Here is a 17,797-nt window from a genome sequence, read left to right as displayed (position 1 = left end):
TCCAGAAGGGATAAGGAACTCAAAGTGGCACTGCCTCCATGCTGGGTGCGGATGTGGCACATGGGGACAGGGGTTAGTGGTGGGAACTGTTGGATTTGATGGTTGTCGCAGACAACTTTTATGAAAAATCCTTTCCTTAGGATTTTTCTTCCTGAGAATCTGAGAGGCCTCAGGAACAAAATGTAAACATTGATTATCTGCTGCTGTGGAATGCAACAGCTGCATCTGTGATTGGTCTCGTGGTTGTTCCTAATTAATGGCCAATCACAATCAGCTGGTTCAGACTCTCTGTCTAAGCCACAAACCTTTGTTATCATTCAACTTTTTTTCTATTCTTACCTAGCCTTCTGATGAAATCCTTTCTTCTATTCTTTTAGTATAGTTTTCATGTAATATATATAATAAAATAATAAACCAAGCCTTCTGAAACATGGAGTCAGACCCTCATCTCTTCCCTCATCCTAAAACCCCTGTGAACACCATCACAGATGGTCTCAAGGGCTTTTCCAACACCAATATCCTATGACTCCAAGTACATCTCTGGGTACTGAGGACAGCAGAGCTGCCCTTGCTGGAGGTCAAAGCCCCGTTCAGCAGCAGTGGGGATCCATCCATCCATCCATCCATCCATCCATCCATCCATCATCCATCCATCATCCATCCATCCATCCATCCATCCATCCATCCATCCATCCATCCTTCCATCCATCCATCCATCCATCCATCCATCCATCATCCATCCATCCATCCATCCATCCATCATCCATCCATCATCCATCCATCCATCCATCCATCCATCCATCCATCCATCCATCCTTCCATCCATCCATCCATCCATCCATCCATCCATCATCCATCCATCCCTCATCCATCCATCATCCATCCATCCCTCATCCATCCATCATCCATCCATCCATCCATCCATCCATCCATCCATCCATCCCTCATCCATCCATCATCCATCCATCCATCCATCCATCCATCCATCCATCCATCCCTCCATCCATCCATCCATCCATCCATCCATCATCCATCCATCATCCATCCATCATCCATCCATCCATCCATCCATCCATCCATCCATCATCCATCCATCATCCATCCCTCCCTCCATCCATCCATCCATCCATCCATCCATCCATCCATCATCCATCCATCCCTCATCCATCCATCATCCATCCATCCATCCATCCATCCATCCATCCATCCATCCATCATCCATCCATCCATCCATCATCCATCCATCATCCATCCATCCATCCATCCATCCATCCATCCATCCATCCATCATCCATCCATCATCCATCCATCCATCCATCCATCCATCCATCCATCCATCATCCATCCATCATCCATCCATCCATCCATCCCTCCCTCCATCCATCCATCCATCATCCATCCATCCATCATCCATCCATCATCCATCCATCCATCCATCCATCCATCCATCCATCATCCATCCATCCATCCATCCATCCATCCATCCATCCATCCATCCATCCATCCATCCATCCATCCCCACTCCTCAGTCCTTTATTCCATTCCTGCTTCCCTCCTGGTTCCCTCCTGCAGGAACCCAGGCTGTGACTGGCTCTGCAGAGCACTGACACCAATGCTGGGCTTCTTCCCCCACTGGGAACCAGGGCCCAGCACAAGCAGGTGCTGCCATGGCCCAGGGCAGGGATTTCTGGCTGCAGACCCCAGGGCTGGAGCTTTGGAGGGGAAAGGCTGTCCTGGAGGGCCAGAGGCATGGGAAGATGGAGGTCCTCAGGCATTAGAGTTGGGAAGGAGCCCTGCTGAGGTGCCCTGGGCAGGGAGCTCCAGGAGGGCTGGCAGAGCCCAGCTCAGTGCCCCGAGCTGGCCAAGCTGAGGTGACTGTGCAGAAATCAGAGCCGTGCTTGGCCCACAGAGCTGCTGCCAAAGGGCTCTGTCTGTGTGCCCTCTGTGTCCTCCCTGTCACCTGGAAGTGCTGACTGAGTCCTTCTCCTCCCAGCAGGCTGCAGGAACAGAAACCAGGGGAAGTCCCTGCTTCAGGAACATGGAGCTGCCTTTCTTGTTCCCCTCACGTCCACCTGTCAGGGAGAGGGCTGAGGGGAGGAGGTGAAATCCAAGGTGCTGAGAGCCTGACCCTGCTGGCAGCAGTGCCAGGAGCTGCTCCAAACACCAACCTGTCCTGCCACTGCCCAAAGAGCCTTGGCAGGAGCCACTCAGTGTGGCTGTGGGGTCAGCTGGAGGCAGGAGGGTGGCTGGAGGCCTGGTGAGACCCAGCACCATATTTGCAAAAGAGAAAATTTCTATGGGGATCCCTTCTTGCTGTGCTGTCATTTCCTCTGCTGGGGAATTCAACATTCTGACAAAGGTTATTTCTTACATTGGGCTTTCCTGGGGTGTCTCAAAAAATTCATCAGAGTTGGAAAGGGGCTCAGCCTGGAGAAAAGGAGGCTCAGGGGGGACCTTGTGGCTCTGCACAGGTCCCTGACAGGAGGGGACAGCCAGGGAACAGGGACAGGACAAGGGGAAATGGCCTCAGGCTGGGCCAGGGCAGGCTCAGGGTGGACATCAGGAGGAATTTCTGCATGGAAAGGGTGCTCAGGCCTTGGCAGGGGCTGCCCAGGGAGGTGGAGATGTCCAGGGAAGGCCTGAATGTGACACTGAGTGCCCTGGGCTGGGGACAAGGTGGGAATTGGGTACAGGTTGGCCTCAATGATCCTGAAAGTCTTTTGTGAAGGATTCTGTGTATTTACTTGAGTTCTACTGCCCTGATGATGACATCAATAAAAACCAAAAAGCCAGAGGGGTGTCAGGAGTTCAGAGCTCCTGCTCTGGTGTCTGGGGCGCTTGGAGCACAGAACACACTGTGGACACCCCTGCTAAGAGGACAACGTTGAAGGGCAGCAGGTGGAGCAAATTCAACCTTTTCTGTTCCTCCTCAGGCTCTGCCCTGAGCAGCTGGGGCTGTTAACCAGCTCCCTTGGGGGTCTTGTCCTTACACAAAGTGTCTGTTGGGTTCCAGACACTCCCAAAATGGGGGGAGCTGGGGGTGTCCAGGGGCTGGGAGGGTCTGTGCCCCATGGGAGCTCATCCTTCATGGAATGGTGCTCCCAGAACCTCCCCAGATGGCCTGGCCTGTGCCCATGCCCAGCAGCAGAGCCCCCAGCCCTGCCTTGGCTGGGGGAGCAGCTGCAGAACACAGAGCAGATTGTTCCCAGTGGCTCTGGGATGACAAAGGCCCTTCCATCCCCACAGCAGCACGGGCTGGGCCCTGCTCTGGGAGGCTGTGAGTAACCAGCCAGGCCAGTGTGTCACTGCTGTGCTCCTGTTGCACAACTGCCCGCTGATTCACAGCTCCCCAGCAGTGCCGCTGCAATTCCTGCTGCTCAGCTGGCCCTGCAAAGCCCAGGAAGAGACTGCCAGGCCCTGCTGGCTCTCCCTTTACGCCTCATTAGCCCTAATTTGGTAATTTCTCCTCGTCGCAGATCAGTGTCCTCTGGGGATCAGCACAGAAGATCCTGGGAAGGATGTGTGGGGAGAGCTGTGGGAGCAGTTCCACCCCTGCCTGGACATCTCCAAATCTCCCAGTCCTGCAGGGATGCTCTCCTGACTGAGCCACCAAGACCAAAGGTGTCTTTGTCCTTGGCCAGGCATCTCCTGAGGGATTGCTTCTCTCGTGGGGTAACATTTAACAATTGGACACGAGGGCCAGCCTTACACAGCAGACAGAAAACATTCTGTCTTGCTTCCAGAGGGATGTGTGGGATTCTCAGGAGGAATTTCTGCATGGAAAGGGTGCTCAGGGGCTGCCCAGGGAGGTTTGGAGTGCCCATACCTGAAGGTGTCCAAGGACACGGCACTCAGAGCTCTGGGCTGGGGACAAGGTGGGCATTGGGCACAGCTGGGACTGGAAGGTCTGGGAGGGCTTTTCCAACCTCAGGGATTCTGAGATTCTGTGTGGCACCACGTCCTCTCCAGGACCCCAGAGATAACCTTCCTTGGAGCACTGCAGTCCATGAGCCAGCTGCCGAGGACAGAAGGTTCTTGCAAACAGGGCTGTGACCCTGCAGAGCTGACAAACCTCCCAGGAGTGCCTGGAGCGCCCTGGAGCGTGGTGCCAGCCTGGCTCAGTGGCAGTGCCTGTGCCACGGGCACTGGAGCTCTCCCCTCATCTCTGCTCAGTCACAGAGGAAGTGTTTGTGCTCTGCTCGAGCAAAGAGCTAAAAATAACCCCGTGTGTGTGTGCTGTGGCTGCTGTGTGTGCTGTGTCAGCGCTGCAGCTCAGCCGCTGCCGGGGCTCGGGGGACAGGGACAGAGGCCAGGGGACAGGGACAGCGGGGGCAGCAGCCTGCACAGCCAGCAGGGTGGGAACCAAAACAGCAAATACACCCAGCCCTGTGTCACAGCTGGGCCTGGGAGGGACACAGCCTGCAGGGAATCCCTGAGGTTGGAAAAGCTCTCCCAGAGCATCCAGTCCAGCCCGTGCCCAATGCCCACCTTGTCCCCAGCCCAGGGCACTCAGTGTCACATCCAGGCCTTCCCTGGACACCTCCTCCTCCCTGGGCAGCCCCTGCCAAGGCCTGAGTACCCTTTCCATGCAGAAATTCCTCCTGGTGTCCACCCTGAGCCTGCCCTGGCCCAGCCTGGGCCATTTCCCCTTGTCCTGTCCCTGTTCCCTGGGAGCAGAGCCCGACCCCCCTGGCTGTCCCCTCCTGTCAGGGACTTGTGCAGAGCCACAAGGGCCCCCCTGAGCCTCCTTTTCTCCAGGCTGAGCCCCTTCCCAGCTCCCTCAGCCTCTCCTGGGGCTCCATTCCCTTCCCAGCTCCCTCAGCCCCTCCTGGGGCTCCATTCCCTTCCCAGCTCCGTTCCCTTCCCTGGACACGCTCCAGCCCCTCCAGGTCTCTCCTGGCAGGAGAGGCCCAGAGCTGCCCCCGGCACTGGAGGTGCCCCAGCAGTGCCAGCACAGGGGACGGGCACTGCCCTGGCCCTGCTGCCACCCCAGAGCTGGCACAGCCCAGGGCCCATTGGCCTCTGGAACACCTGGGCATGTGTCCAGCTGTTGGCACAGCACCCTCAGGGCCTTTTCCAGCCTTCCAGCCCCTCTGCCCCCACATGAGTTAACTCATCCTGCAAACAGTGGGAAATTACTGACAGCTGGATACTCAATTATGACAGCAAATTGCAGTTGGCAGTATGCTGGATCATACCATGGGAGAGCTCAGGATTCAACGTGAGAGGAGTGTTGGGTCTGTGATGGGGCATCTGCAGCGTTTCCGGTGCCTTCAGTGCTGGTTCCACAGCCTGGCTCTTGCAAGAAGCTTTCCTCCCCTCTGTGGGAAGAGCAGGAAGTGTGAGGGAATTCCCCATGTCCAGGTTGCAAATACATGAGGTGCAGGAGGTCCTTGGGCTCCTCGTGCTGGGTCAGCACCTGAGCCATCCCCTCCAGCTCATCCAGGGAATGCTGCTGGATCAGAGGCTGGGCATGGCCTGGCCATGTGTGCCAGCACCTGGAAATCCCCCAGCCCTGGGCTGATCCCCCAGTGTGGCCAGAAGGAAAGGGGGATTCTGCCCCTGTGCCCAGGGACTCCACCAGCCCTGGGCATTCCAACAGCACAAGGACCTGGAGCTGCTGGACAGAGCCCAGAGGAGCCATCAGAGCTGCTCCAGGGCTGGAGCCAGGCTGGGAGAGCTGGGGGTGCTCACCTGGATGGGAGAAGGATCCAGGGAGAGCTCAGAGCCCCTGGCAGGGCCTGAAGGGGCTCCAGGAGAGCTGCAGAGGGACTGGGGACAAGGATGGAGGGACAGGAGCCAGGGAATGGTTCCCACTGCCAGAGGGCAGGGACGGATGGGAGATTGGGAATTGGGAATTGTTCCCTGGCAGGGTGGGCAGAGCAGCTGGGGCTGTCTCCTGGATCCCTGGCAGTGCCCAAGGCCAGGATCGACACTGGGGCTGGGAGCAGGCTGGGATAGTGTCCCTGCCATGGCAGGGGGTGGAATGAGATGGGTTTTGCTGTCCCTTCCCACCCAAACCTTTCCACAATCCCGGCCCTCTCCGGTTTCCCCTCAGGGCTCTCTGCCCCCTCACGCCTGCGCCGCCAGGGGGCGCCTCCTGCCCCGCCCGCGCTCCGCCCCGCTCAGTGACGTCACTCCACCCCTTAGGGGAGGAGGCCAGCCCAGCCAATGGGAGCACGGGGAGCGCAGCGAGGGGCGGGGCTTTCGCCGGCGCAAGGGCGGGACCGAAGCCCCTAGGGTCGCGCGACCGCCGGTGACGTCATCACGCGGGGGTTCTGCGGGAGCGCACCTGAGCGGGGCAGAGCGCGGGAATGGCCGAGAATTGATTCCAAAAATCCCCTCCAGCCCTGCCCTCTGGCACTGGGAGCCATTCCCTGTGTCCTGTCCCTCCATGCCTTGTCCCCAGTCCCTCTGCAGCTCTCCTGCAGCCCCTTCAGGCCCTGCCAGGGGCTCTGAGCTCTCCCTGGATCCTTCTCCCATCCAGGTGAGCACCCCCAGCTCTGCCAGCCTGGCTCCAGCCCTGGAGCAGCTCTGGCGCCTCCTCTGGGCTCTGTCCAGCAGCTCCAGGTCCTTGTGCTGTTGGAATGCCCAGGACTGGGGCAGGTGGGCTCTCACCTGGGCACAGGGGCAGAGTAGCAGAATGTCTCCGTTTCCTGATGCCCACTCTGGAGGCTCTGCTCAGCCTCTCACCCACCAACACCCCAAAGCTGCTCTCCCTGTGCTCATGCCCAGCCTGGATGGATCCGAGGGTTTGTTCCGACCCAAGTGCAGCAGCACAAGCACCCGGTCCCGTTAAACCCCACGAGATCCTCGCTCCCGGAGCTCATCCATTCCCCGGGCCGCGAATCCCGGGCAGAAAAAAAAAAAAAAAAACCACGCACAAAACAAACGAACTCCGGGGGCCGCGCGGTGACGTCACCCGCACCCGCCGCCCCGCCCCGGTGACGTCACAGCGGCGTACGCGCGCGCGCGCGCCCCCGCCGGGCCTGCGCGGTGCGTGAGGCGGGGGAGGCGGCGCGCGCAGCCTCGGCAGCGCCTCTGAGGAGCCGCCGCGAGCCCCGGGGGAGAACCGGGAAGGGCCGGCGACGAGCGGGGCCCATCGAGCCGAGCGGAGCCCGGGCGGAGCGCGGGGTTATGAGGGCGGGCGCCGCCGCCTCCCCGTGAGGAGCCGCGGGCGCGGGGAGCGCGCGAGGCCGCCCCGCCACAGGAAGCCATTTTGTGGGCCCCCTCCTCCTCCTCCTCCTCCTCCTCGTCCCTCTCGTCCTCTTCCTCCTCCTCGTCCTCCGCCGTCGCCGCCGCCCTCGGGAGCGGCCGGGCCCGGTGAAGGAGGCGGCGAGGAGGGGCGGCGGCGGCCGCCGCGCCCTCCCCCATGGCGAAGAAAACCTACGACCTGCTCTTCAAGCTGCTGCTCATCGGGGACTCGGGGGTCGGCAAGACCTGCGTCCTCTTCCGCTTCTCCGACGATGCCTTCAACACCACCTTCATCTCCACCATTGGTCAGTGCTTTTCCGCCCGTGGCGGGGCTGCGGACCCCTCGGTTCCCACCGCCGTACCCCCCTCAGCTCCGGCCCTGTGTCACCCCCGGGGACCCCCAGTGCTCACCCCAGCCCCGTTATTGTGTCACCCCCAAGGGATCGCCTGTGTTATCTCCAGCCCCCAAGGGCCCTCCTGTGTCCCCCATCAGGAATACCCTGTGACCTCCCCCTCCCTCCCTAGGGACCCCCAGCCCCCAGTGTCACCCCTAGGGACGGCCTGTGTCACCCATCAGGAATCCCCTGTGACCCCCCCCTACCACCCCCAGGGACCCCCAGCCCCGTGTTTGTGTCACCCTTAGGGATGGCCTGTGTCACCCCCGAGCCCCACTCCTGTATCCCCCCTCAGGGACACCCTGTGCCACCCATCAGGACTCCCCAGGGACCCCCAGCCCCGTGTTTTTGTCACCCCTAGGGATGGCCTGTGTCACCCCCGAGCCCCACCCCTGTATCCCCCCTCAGAGACACCCTGTGCCACCCATCAGGAATCCCCTGTGACCCCCCCCCAGCCCCGTGTCTGTGTCACCCCTAGGGATGGCCTGTGTCACCCCCTTGCCCCACTCCTGCACCCCCTCAGGGACCCCCTGTGTCCCCCCAGCCCCATTCCCGTGTCCCCCTCCCGTGCCCGTGCCGAGCCCCGGCCGAGCCGCCCCGGTGCCGCCCGACGCCGCCTCGCCCCCGCCGCAGGGCAGGGCAGGGTGGCTTTGCTTCCTCCCTGGGCTCTGGGTGACCCTGGGCGACCCTCGCTGTCCCCCCCGCGGGGGCTGCGCCGCCAGTTCGTCCCCCCCCGCCCCGTGGCAGCCTCCGGAGCCCACCTGGCCCCTTCCATCAGCGTTAATCCCGGTGCCTGCGGGGCGCTGGGCTCGCCGTGCCCGCGTTTGCACCGCTATGGAGGTGCCTCGCAAACCATCGCGCTCGTGGGTGGGGTCTGGTTTCTCGCCCGACAAAGCTGTCCTTCCCCCCTCGGCACCTCCTGGCCGAGGTAGAGCTGCCGTGACATCATGAACGAGGGACGTGTCTTTGGCTTTTCCGTGCAATCTGTGCCGTGGGACAGGCCTGGTACCCAATCCTTCCATCGCAGGTGTACCACAGGGCTTCTCCTGAACGTCTTTTTTTGGCAGATGAACCGGTCAGCAGCTTGTCACCTTCTTGGTGGCTGGCTCTGGAAATTAAGGGTCATTCCTGTCTCAGCTTTCTTGCAGCACCCACTGGTGCTGCACTGGATACCCACATTTAGATAAAAAAGAAAATTATTTTGAGGGGTTTGGACTGGATCTGACTTTTTGTTTTTGCTGTAAATCCCTTAAATCACTGGTCATGCAGCTGAGGGAACGTGGAGTGTTAGTGTAGATCTTGGTGCTGGGTGTGAGTTCACCCCTGTGCACTTCCTTATCTCTGATGAAATATCACCTAAAAATTGCACCTCAGACTATAGCACATAAAAACGCTCTCTTAAGCAAGGCTTGGGAAATTTAAAGTGAAAAAAAAACCCTTTGTGACTGCTAAGAGAAAATTATTTCCTGAAACCTCTCAGGGCCTCAGCTTGGCATTTTGGTGAATTTTTGGGCACTGTGTGACAGTTAATGTCCCTTCCCAAAGCCTGGCTCTGGGAGGCCAGATGGGTTTGCTGCTGTGGCCAGGGTGTATTTTGGCACTGCCTGGCAGATCCTTGCTGGGATCACATGACATTCCTTGCCTTTGGAGCTCGTTGGGAAGGTTTATTTCAATTCTCAAAGTTAAAAATAGTCAACGTCATAGTTGAAAAGTCAGCAGGCACAGTGGCTCCTGCTCCAACAACTCGTGCTTTTACTAATTAGTATTAGTTGCTGGTCTGACTGTGCAGTTTTGGGGCCTTCAAGAGGAGTATCACCAAGATGAGTAGAAGTGTGCATGTGCAGATTTTGGAGGTGTTTCTCACCAGTCACACCAGTGGCTGTTTGTTTGTGGAGTGCCTAAACTGGAGGGCAGAGGTGTTTTATTCCCTGAATTCTGACCTGTATGTCTGGAGATGGTAGCTGTGACAGGTTTGTGTCTTCACAGTGGAATTTGGCAGGTGTTGGGGTACAAATCGATTCTCTGCGTGGTGTTCAACTGCCCAAAGATGCCTTAAATGTGTTGTTTCCATAGTTCTTCTTTAAGTTGGTGTGGAAACCTGGAGGGAATTGTGCAGACAATGTCAGTTGTAAGGGTGACCTCCATTAGCACCTTGAGAAAAACAGCCCATCCCTGAAGGAAGACCCCAAACACTGAGTTATCCAGGTCCACTCAGTTCTCTGTGTTATCCCAAACAGTGCAGCAATGTGGCTGAAAATGGGATTTCAATTTCCCCCTGCTCTCAGCAGCTCTCACACCTGCCCAGGTTGGCCCTGCAGCAGCAGTGACAATCCAGGAACCTGGAAAGGGCTTTCCATGGAGGGAAATGCCAGCCCTGCAGCTGGGAGAGCAGAGTTTCAGGGAAAGCCCCCCTGGAGTCTGTGACCTGTAGCAACAAGGAAATGTGGTTTGCAGAGCCCTGTGTACACGGTGGGTGACGGGAGGTGACTGTGGCTGGATCCTTGGCTGGGGCTCTCCTGTGTTTGAGTAACCCCAGCAGCTCTGCTCACAGCTCTACCAACAGCCTGGGACACACCAAAAACACTCTGGGGTGTTTGCTGGGGGCTGGTTCATAGAATCCTGGAATGGTTTGGGTGGGAAGGGAGCTCAGAGCCCCCCCAGTGCCACCCCTGCCATGGCAGAGACACCTCCCCCTGTCCCAGGGTGTTCCAATGCCCAGCCTGGCCTTGGGCACTGCCAGGGAACCAGGGGCAGCCACAGCTGCTGTGGGAATTCATCCCAGCCCTTCCCCAGCTTCCCAGGAAACAATTCCCAATTCCCAATATCCCATCCAGCCCTGCCCTCTGGCACTGGGACCATTCCCTGGCTCCTGTCCCTCCATCCTTGTCCCCAGTCCCTCTGAGCTCTTCTGTAGGTTCCCTTCAAGCACTGAAGGCTCCATCTTTAGTTTGCAATGAAAAGAAGAATCTTAAGGAATGTTGAAACTGACCTCTTTTTAAGGAGAAGGTATGAGAAAAAGGTTTTAATTCTCTAAAACCAAAGGCCTGATTGCATATGTAAGGGAAGACACCCTAACAGAACATTTCTGCTTCATGTCAGTGACTTCTGTCACTTCACATTCCATCTTTGCACATGGACCCTGCTCCGTGGTGGCTGCTGGGAGGTAACTTAGTGCCCCTGTGATTTGCCATAGTCTCACTTTGACTTTGAGTCACTTCAATCTAATATTTCCTGCTGCAGCAGCAGTTAAGCTCCTGGATGTGCTGAGGTGCCAGCCTGAGTGATTTCATTGCCCCTTCTCAGGCACTATAAATATTCCAGCTGGCATTTCTGCAAGAAATCCCAGAGTCATGGTAACCTCCCTGGGGAGGCCAGGCCTGAGCCTCAGCCCTGCCCTGCTCATTGCAGGTACAAAAGGAATAAACCTTGGAAGGCTTAGTCCATCACAAATAATTTTAAGTTTTTACTGTTCTACAGCAATTTTCTGGTGCAAAAACCATTTTTATGGTATTTGGTTTTGAGAATTGTGGTGCTTGAGGGTCAATGAGTGGGTGCAGCTGCCCCTCTGGCACTGCTGCTCCTCCTCATTTTTGTGCTCTCCCAGCAGATTGTCTTTGTTTTGAATGTTAAAAATGAGTAACTTCCAGGCAGCATATCCCTGAGATCTTATTTTTTAATATCTTTATTGGCACTCAGTGTGTCAGTTGTTGGTGGTTTGAAGGGAGCTGTGTATAAAGGATCCATAGGAGGTGGGCACACTTTGTGGAGCTCCTTGAGGTCCAGCCTTTGGCACCTGGAACAGGTAGGGAGGGAGTTTCTTCTGGCCAGGATGGCTGCTGAAGGATTTAAATGCCAGAGCTGAGCCTAAGCGTGTAATCACTGTTGTCTGACTAAGTCTAATGCAAATGAAGGTGAGTCACAAAAATGTTTTCCCATGAAATCTCTAGTAACAGCTCAGGAGAACAAAGGGTGTGTGAGCATTGGGAGATTTCCTATCCCAGTGCTCCTGGTGGAGGTAAAACTTCCCTGGATCTCTATCCCTGCCCAGTATTCCTGGTGGAGGTAAAACTTCCCTGCATCTTTATCCCTCCCAGTGCTCCTGATGGAGGTAAAACTTCCCTGCATCTTTATCCCTCCCAGTGCTCCTGATGGAGGTAAAACTTCCCTGCATCTTTATCCCTCCCAGTATTCCTGATGGAGGTAAAACTTCCCTGCATCTTTATCCCTCCCAGTGCTCCTGATGGAGGTAAAACCTCCCTGCATCTTTATCCCTCCCAGTATTCCTGATGGAGGTAAAACTTCCCTGCATCTTTATCCCTCCCAGTGCTCCTGATGGAGGTAAAACTTCCCTGCATCTTTATCCCTGCCAATGCTCCTGATGGAGGTAAAACTTCCCTGCATCTTTATCCCTCCCAGTGCTCCTGATGGAGGTAAAACTTCCCTGCATCTTTATCCCTCCTGGAGGTGCAGCTGTATTTTGTATTCCTGAGCTTTACTCACCTGGCTGCAAGTCTGGAAATCCAGAGATAAAAACCAGTGATTTTTGAGGTTTGTTTTATTTTGAGCACAACCAAAGCTGTGCTAAGAGTGTGCAAAACTGGTATTTTAAATGTGAAAGTATAGGAAAACTATTTGGATGAAATAATTATTTTTAATTCTTTCTTTTGCCTTTATTTGAATTGAATTTGAGTTAGAACCACTTGCTTTGAAATTGCTTCATCTTGGCACATTGGAGCACTGAAGTTTTTAAAAATTTGACCTCAGTAGTCCTCAGGTAATAAATCCAAGTTTGTTTGTGCATCCTGGGAGGATTTGTTCACTCAGGATTGTGATATATTTATGTCAGAAGGAAAGAGGGATCCCCAGGTAGAGAATGGAGAAAAACTTGCCAGATTTTGGGAAACAAATGATGGTTTGAGAGGTGAAGATGCTGTTGCTGTGCAGGGGATGCAATGAAGTTTGAAAACCAAGTAGTTTCAGGATTCAAATAAAGCAGGGGTTAAGTGGGAAGTGCTGGCTTGCCTGTTCCCAGAAGTTGTGGCTGTTCCAGGCCAGGTTGGACAGCACTTGGAGCATCCTGGTTTAGTGGAAGATCTCTGCCCATGGCAGGAGGTGAAATGGGATCAGCCTCAAGGTCCCTTGAAGCCAAACCATTCCATAATTCCATTATTAAATCCCTGTTTTGTATCCTGCCTGCAGGAGCAGCAGCAGCTGTGAGTTGTGTTTGTGTTGTGCTCAGGTTGGACAGCACTTGGAGCATCCTGGTTTAGTGGAAGATCTCTGCCCATGGCAGGAGGTGAAATGGAGTCAGCTTCAAGGTCCCTCGAAGCCAAACCATTCCATATTCCATCATTATATCCCATTTTTGTATCCTACCAGCTGTGAGTTGTGTTCGTGTTGTGCCCAGGCTGTGGGCTCAGCCTGGCATGGAGCAGGTGAATCAGACAAGGAAAAATCCCAATAAACCCTGGCCCAGCAAAGCCCCCCCGATCCCAACTCCTGCTCAGCCATTTCTGTGACCTGAACCCATCAGGCAGCAGGAGAGGCCAAAATCATTTCCACTTGGAGGTGGCTGCCAGGGGAATTTCAGAGGGGAAAAGATGGTGGCTTCAGAATGAAAGTAGAAAATGGAAGTGAATCTGTAGGTGGGCATTGAATACAGTGCTCTGGAGCCTGGGAATCCCCTGGGCTCTGGGCTGCTGGAGCTTGGACAGGCATTGTTTGGCCTGGAGGGGGGTTGTCCTCTCCTCTGTGTGCTGGGACAGCCAGGGGAAGGGTGACAGAGCGAGCTGGAGTTGTGTGATGCTGTACAAAAAGCTTGGTTTGGTTTTGGTTTTCTTTAGCAGGGCTTTTTGGGGCTTTTGTGTGTGAGTGGTTGGGGATTTTTTTCTCATGTAGGGCAGTGAATAATGAGCAGCAGTTTTGCACACGCCTCACAGAGCTGCTGATGAGGAGCTGGGGATGGCTGTGGTGAGGAGCTGAGGAACTGAGCTGGCTGCAAACTTCTCTGTGTAACGTGGCTGTTTTTTCAGCTGAGCTGGAGCAGTTCCCTGATGGGGCTCCTCATGTTACCCTCCAGATCTGTGCTGGGGGAGTGATAGGGCAGCAGGGGGCATGGAAACAGCAGAGGAGGTGGTGCTTGTACTCAGAATTCCAGGATCCCTGAGGCTGGAAAAGCTTTCCCAGCCTGTCCATCCAACCTGTGCCCAGTCTGCACCATGTCAGCAGCCCAGGGCACTCAGTGCCACATCCAGGTGACACCTGCAGGGATGGGCACTGCAAACCTCCCTGGGCAGCCCCTGCCAAGGCCTGAGCACCCTTTCCATGCAGAAATTCCTCCTGGTGTCCACCCTGAGCCTGCCCTGGCCCAGCCTGAGGCCATTTCCCCTTGTCCTGTCCCTGTTCCCTGGCTGTCCCCTCCTGTCAGGGACTTGTGCAGAGCCACAAGGTCCCCCCTGAGCCTCCTTTTCTCCAGGCTGAGCCCCTTCCCAGCTCCCTCAGCCTCTCCTGGGGCTCCATTCCCTTCCCAGCTCCCTCAGCCCCTCCTGGGGCTCCATTCCCTTCCCAGCTCCCTCAGCCTCTCCTGGGGCTCCATTCCCTTCCCAGCTCCCTCAGCCCCTCCTGGGGCTCCATTCCCTTCCCAGCTCCCTCAGCCTCTCCTGGGGCTCCATTCCCTTCCCAGCTCCATTCCCTTCCCTGGACACGCTCCAGCCCCTCCAGGTCTCTCCTGGCAGGAGGGGCCCAGAGCTGCCCCCAGCACTGGAGGTGCCCCAGCAGTGCCAGCACAGGGGACGGGCACTGCCCTGGGCCTGAGGGGTTCCCCACGAAAATTCACTTTCTGGTTGCAGTTCCACATCCACAGACCTGTTGGCAGCAGTTCCAGTGCCTGCCCTTCCCTCCTCCCAGTATGAAACAAACCCCAAACTGGGCTCTCTTCTCTCCTGCTGCTGTTGCTGTCGGTGCCTCAGGCAAAGCTGGTCAGGGAAGGAGGTGAGCACTGCAGAGCTGCTTCCCTGGGCTCAGCCCTGTTCTGGCAGCCCTGCTGCTCCTCTGTCCTTGCTCTGACACACTGGTGATGTGCAGCTGAAACTCAGCTCCCCAAATGTGCTGAGCACATTCAGGAGCCCTGCAGAGTGCCCAGGTTGGCTGCTCCAGTTAAGCCATCGCTGTTTCCAGCAGGGGACTGAGCTGTCACTTCAGCAGTGACAGAGATGAGGAGTTAGGAAGTCACTGATATTTTCTGGGGTAATGTGTGCACAGATTTGGAGCACAGGCTTCGTGATCTGTGGGCTGCTTGTGAATTTTCAGAGGCCAAACAAAATGTCTGTTGGTGTTGCTAGAAACTTGTTCATGAATGCCTAAGCAGGAGCACAGCCTTTGTTTTAAGTAGCCAGTGATTAGTTTTTAGTGCTTTGTTGAATGATAAACACAACTGGGAGGTGCAGAGAAGTGTTTTCCTCTTGACTCCTGGGTTTATGTCTTTTGAAAGAAAACCTTTTATGCTCTTGCAGAAGATTTTCTTCCCTCTGGCACAAGTTGCCCAGAAAAGCTGTGGCTGCCCCTGCATCCCTGGAGCTGTCTGAGGCCAGGCTGGACTTGCAGCACCCTGGGATGGTGGAAGGAGTTCCTGCACATAGCAGGATGTGAAATGGGATGAGCTTTAAGCTCCCTTCCCACCAAACCATCCTGTGATTCACCAATTCTCTTTACCCTGAGAAAACACTTGATCTCTTCCACTCTCCAAGTCAATACTGATATTTAATTAGGGCATTGATTGAGAGCCTATTGATGAAAACCTCATCAGGGGACAGGAAGAATCAACCCTGACTTGAAGAATTAAGGCAGATGTTGCTGCCTGAGGTCCAGGGAAGGGTTTTGCCTTGGCAGGCCCTGCTCTGTCCCTGCAGCCCCAGAGCAGGGCGTGGGCTCTCCCCACCCAGGGTACCCACAGCCTGCTCCCTGCTCCTCCTCCCTGGAGCACGGAAAGCCAGCGTGTCCCTGCTTGTTGGTGAGCTGGAGAGCCTCAGGAGGGATGGTGGCTGGGACAGGGCTGCTCTGCCAGCAGAGTTCATCCCACCTGGGCTTGAGAAATGCCCACACAGTGCACCAGAGCAGAGCAGGATACATGGATTCTCCAGCAGTGGCAGCCCTGTTGTGCCACCAGAAAGAGCAAAAAGTAGAGAAGGATTTCAGCCTTGCTTTGTGTAACTCTTGTGGGGGGGGGGGTAAGGTGTTTGAGAAATGCTTTCTGGAAAACCAGCTTGGCAAATTCCTGGTGCTGAGGGAATTCAGCAAAATTCATCCCACCTGGGCTTGAGGAATGCCCAGACAGCACCCCAGAGCAGAGCAGGATACACGGATTCTCCAGCAATCCTGTTGTGCCACCAAAGAGAGCAAAAAGTAGAGATTTCAGCCTTGCTTTGTGTAACTCTTGTGAGGGGGTAAGGTGTTTGAGAAAAGCTTTATGAAGAACCAGCCTGGCAAATTCCTGGTGCTGTGGGAATTCCCTGTGTGGCCCTGGAGAGCAGGGGAGAGACCAGAGCTGCTCGTGCAGGTTGTGTTGAATGTCTGGTGTTTCGGTGCAGCTCAGCTGTGTGGGTTTTCCTCTCTCTGTGTGGGTTTGACTACAAGTCTTGTGTGGGTTTAACTAAAGTCTCTGCATGTTTTGGTTCTGTTCTGTAGCTAAAACAACTCCAGGCTTTCTCTCCCACTGGGATTGTGACTGTTCTCTGTAACCTGGAGGAGCACTCCTTTGTGTCTTGCATTTCCAAAATCTGACTTAGTGCTCCCAGAGAGACACCTGCTTTCTTGAGAGCCAACAGGTATGGGATTTTTACAGCTACATCCATACCTGAACAGCTTTTCCCTCAAGGATGCTTCTCAAACTGCTGTGCTTTCATGTTTGGATGCACTGAAGCTGTTGTTGGACCAGGAGGAGTGCTGGAAATGTCTCTTCCCAAACCCACGGCTCTGCTGTGGCATCGTGCTGCTGCTGCTGTGTGTGCTGGGAGTTCCTTTGGTGCTGGGATCAGCATCATGCTTGGGGAGGCTGTCCTGGCCTCAGATCTGAACTTCAGAACCCTTAAATCCTGGTTCCAAGGGTGGGTGGTGCTCTGGTGGGTTCAGGTGTCATCTCAGCTTGTCCAGGAGGGTGGCTGACCTGGCCTGGGTCAGGGGATGGTACAGCCACTGGATTTATGGAAGGTTCTGGAAGGCTGGGCTTTGTCATGGCTCATCTGCACCTCATGAGAGCAAACTCTTGCCTCTGTTTCCTGGCAGCATTACCTGAATGGGCTGTACCTGATCCCAGATAAGTTATTCTGTCCTGAGATGGTTATGTCGTAAGTGGGCCTCACTAGGATTGTAATCTTCTACACTAAAGGTGATTTTACATTTCCCTTCAGGTCTCACCATTGTAATCCTCTACACTAAAGGTGATTTTACATTTCCCTTCAGGTCTCACCATTGCAATCTTCTACACTAAAGGTGATTTTACATTTCCCTTCAGGTGCTCAGGTGCTGACTTTGGGCACCTGGAAGTAGGAGCTCACCTGTTGATGTCTGACCTATTTATGTGCCAGGTGTCACCTCCTGCCCTTCCAAGCAGGCCATGGTACCTGTTCTTCCTCCCCACCAAGTCCCCCTGAGGGCAGGAGGTGACACCTGGCATGCAGTGAGGGCACTTTGCACTTTCATTACTGCAGATCTGTAATAAATGCCTGAACTCAGGTCACTGGAATGCTGGTAGTACCTAGAAGTTTCCAGTTCCTCAGGTAGCAGCATTGATTTCACACCTTCCCAGGCTTGCTTCAGGCTGTGTCTGATCCATCCTCTCCTCTCCCTTCTCCAGGTGGGATTAGGAGCTCCTTGGAAGCTGAGCTGTCACCTCCAGCCCTGTGCACGTGGCAGGATGTGTGTGTGCCTCTGTCACTGGAGAGGGGGCTCAGGTGTGGAGTCTCAGCACAGCTGAGTGCTGGTTAAAGGAGTCCCTAAACACTCCTGGTTCCTTGGGTGTGCTGGGAAGGGCTTTCATCTCCAGGGAACTTATTGATCTTCCCAGTAAGCAACAAAGTTACTTAGTTAGTTATTTTAGCTACACAAATATCTGGGAAGAGCAAAAGTAAATCCTGTCTGGTTCTTTGGGATTTGTGCTTCCTGTGGGTCTGTCCAGTACAGCCTGGACAGGAATGTGAGTTCTCTGGGAGTCT

The 17,797-nt window shown here is 55.4% G+C and overlaps 1 protein-coding gene across 1 annotated transcript in view; it reads left to right on the top strand.

Moving 5' to 3' along the window:
* The first annotated feature begins 6,998 nt into the window (after positions 1–6,998).
* The window catches only part of RAB10 (RAB10, member RAS oncogene family), a 46,964-nt gene continuing 36,165 nt past the window's right edge, over positions 6,999–17,797 (top strand). The window contains exon 1 of the mRNA XM_059469695.1: positions 6,999–7,499. Coding sequence (XP_059325678.1) covers positions 7,373–7,499 — 127 coding nt within the window. The 5' untranslated portion in view covers positions 6,999–7,372. The remainder of the gene's footprint in view (positions 7,500–17,797) is intronic.

This window comes from Ammospiza nelsoni, chromosome 3 (genome assembly GCF_027579445.1).
Source record: "Ammospiza nelsoni isolate bAmmNel1 chromosome 3, bAmmNel1.pri, whole genome shotgun sequence".
NCBI lineage: Eukaryota > Metazoa > Chordata > Aves > Passeriformes > Passerellidae > Ammospiza > Ammospiza nelsoni.
This window is presented reverse-complemented; position numbering and strand designations above follow the sequence as displayed.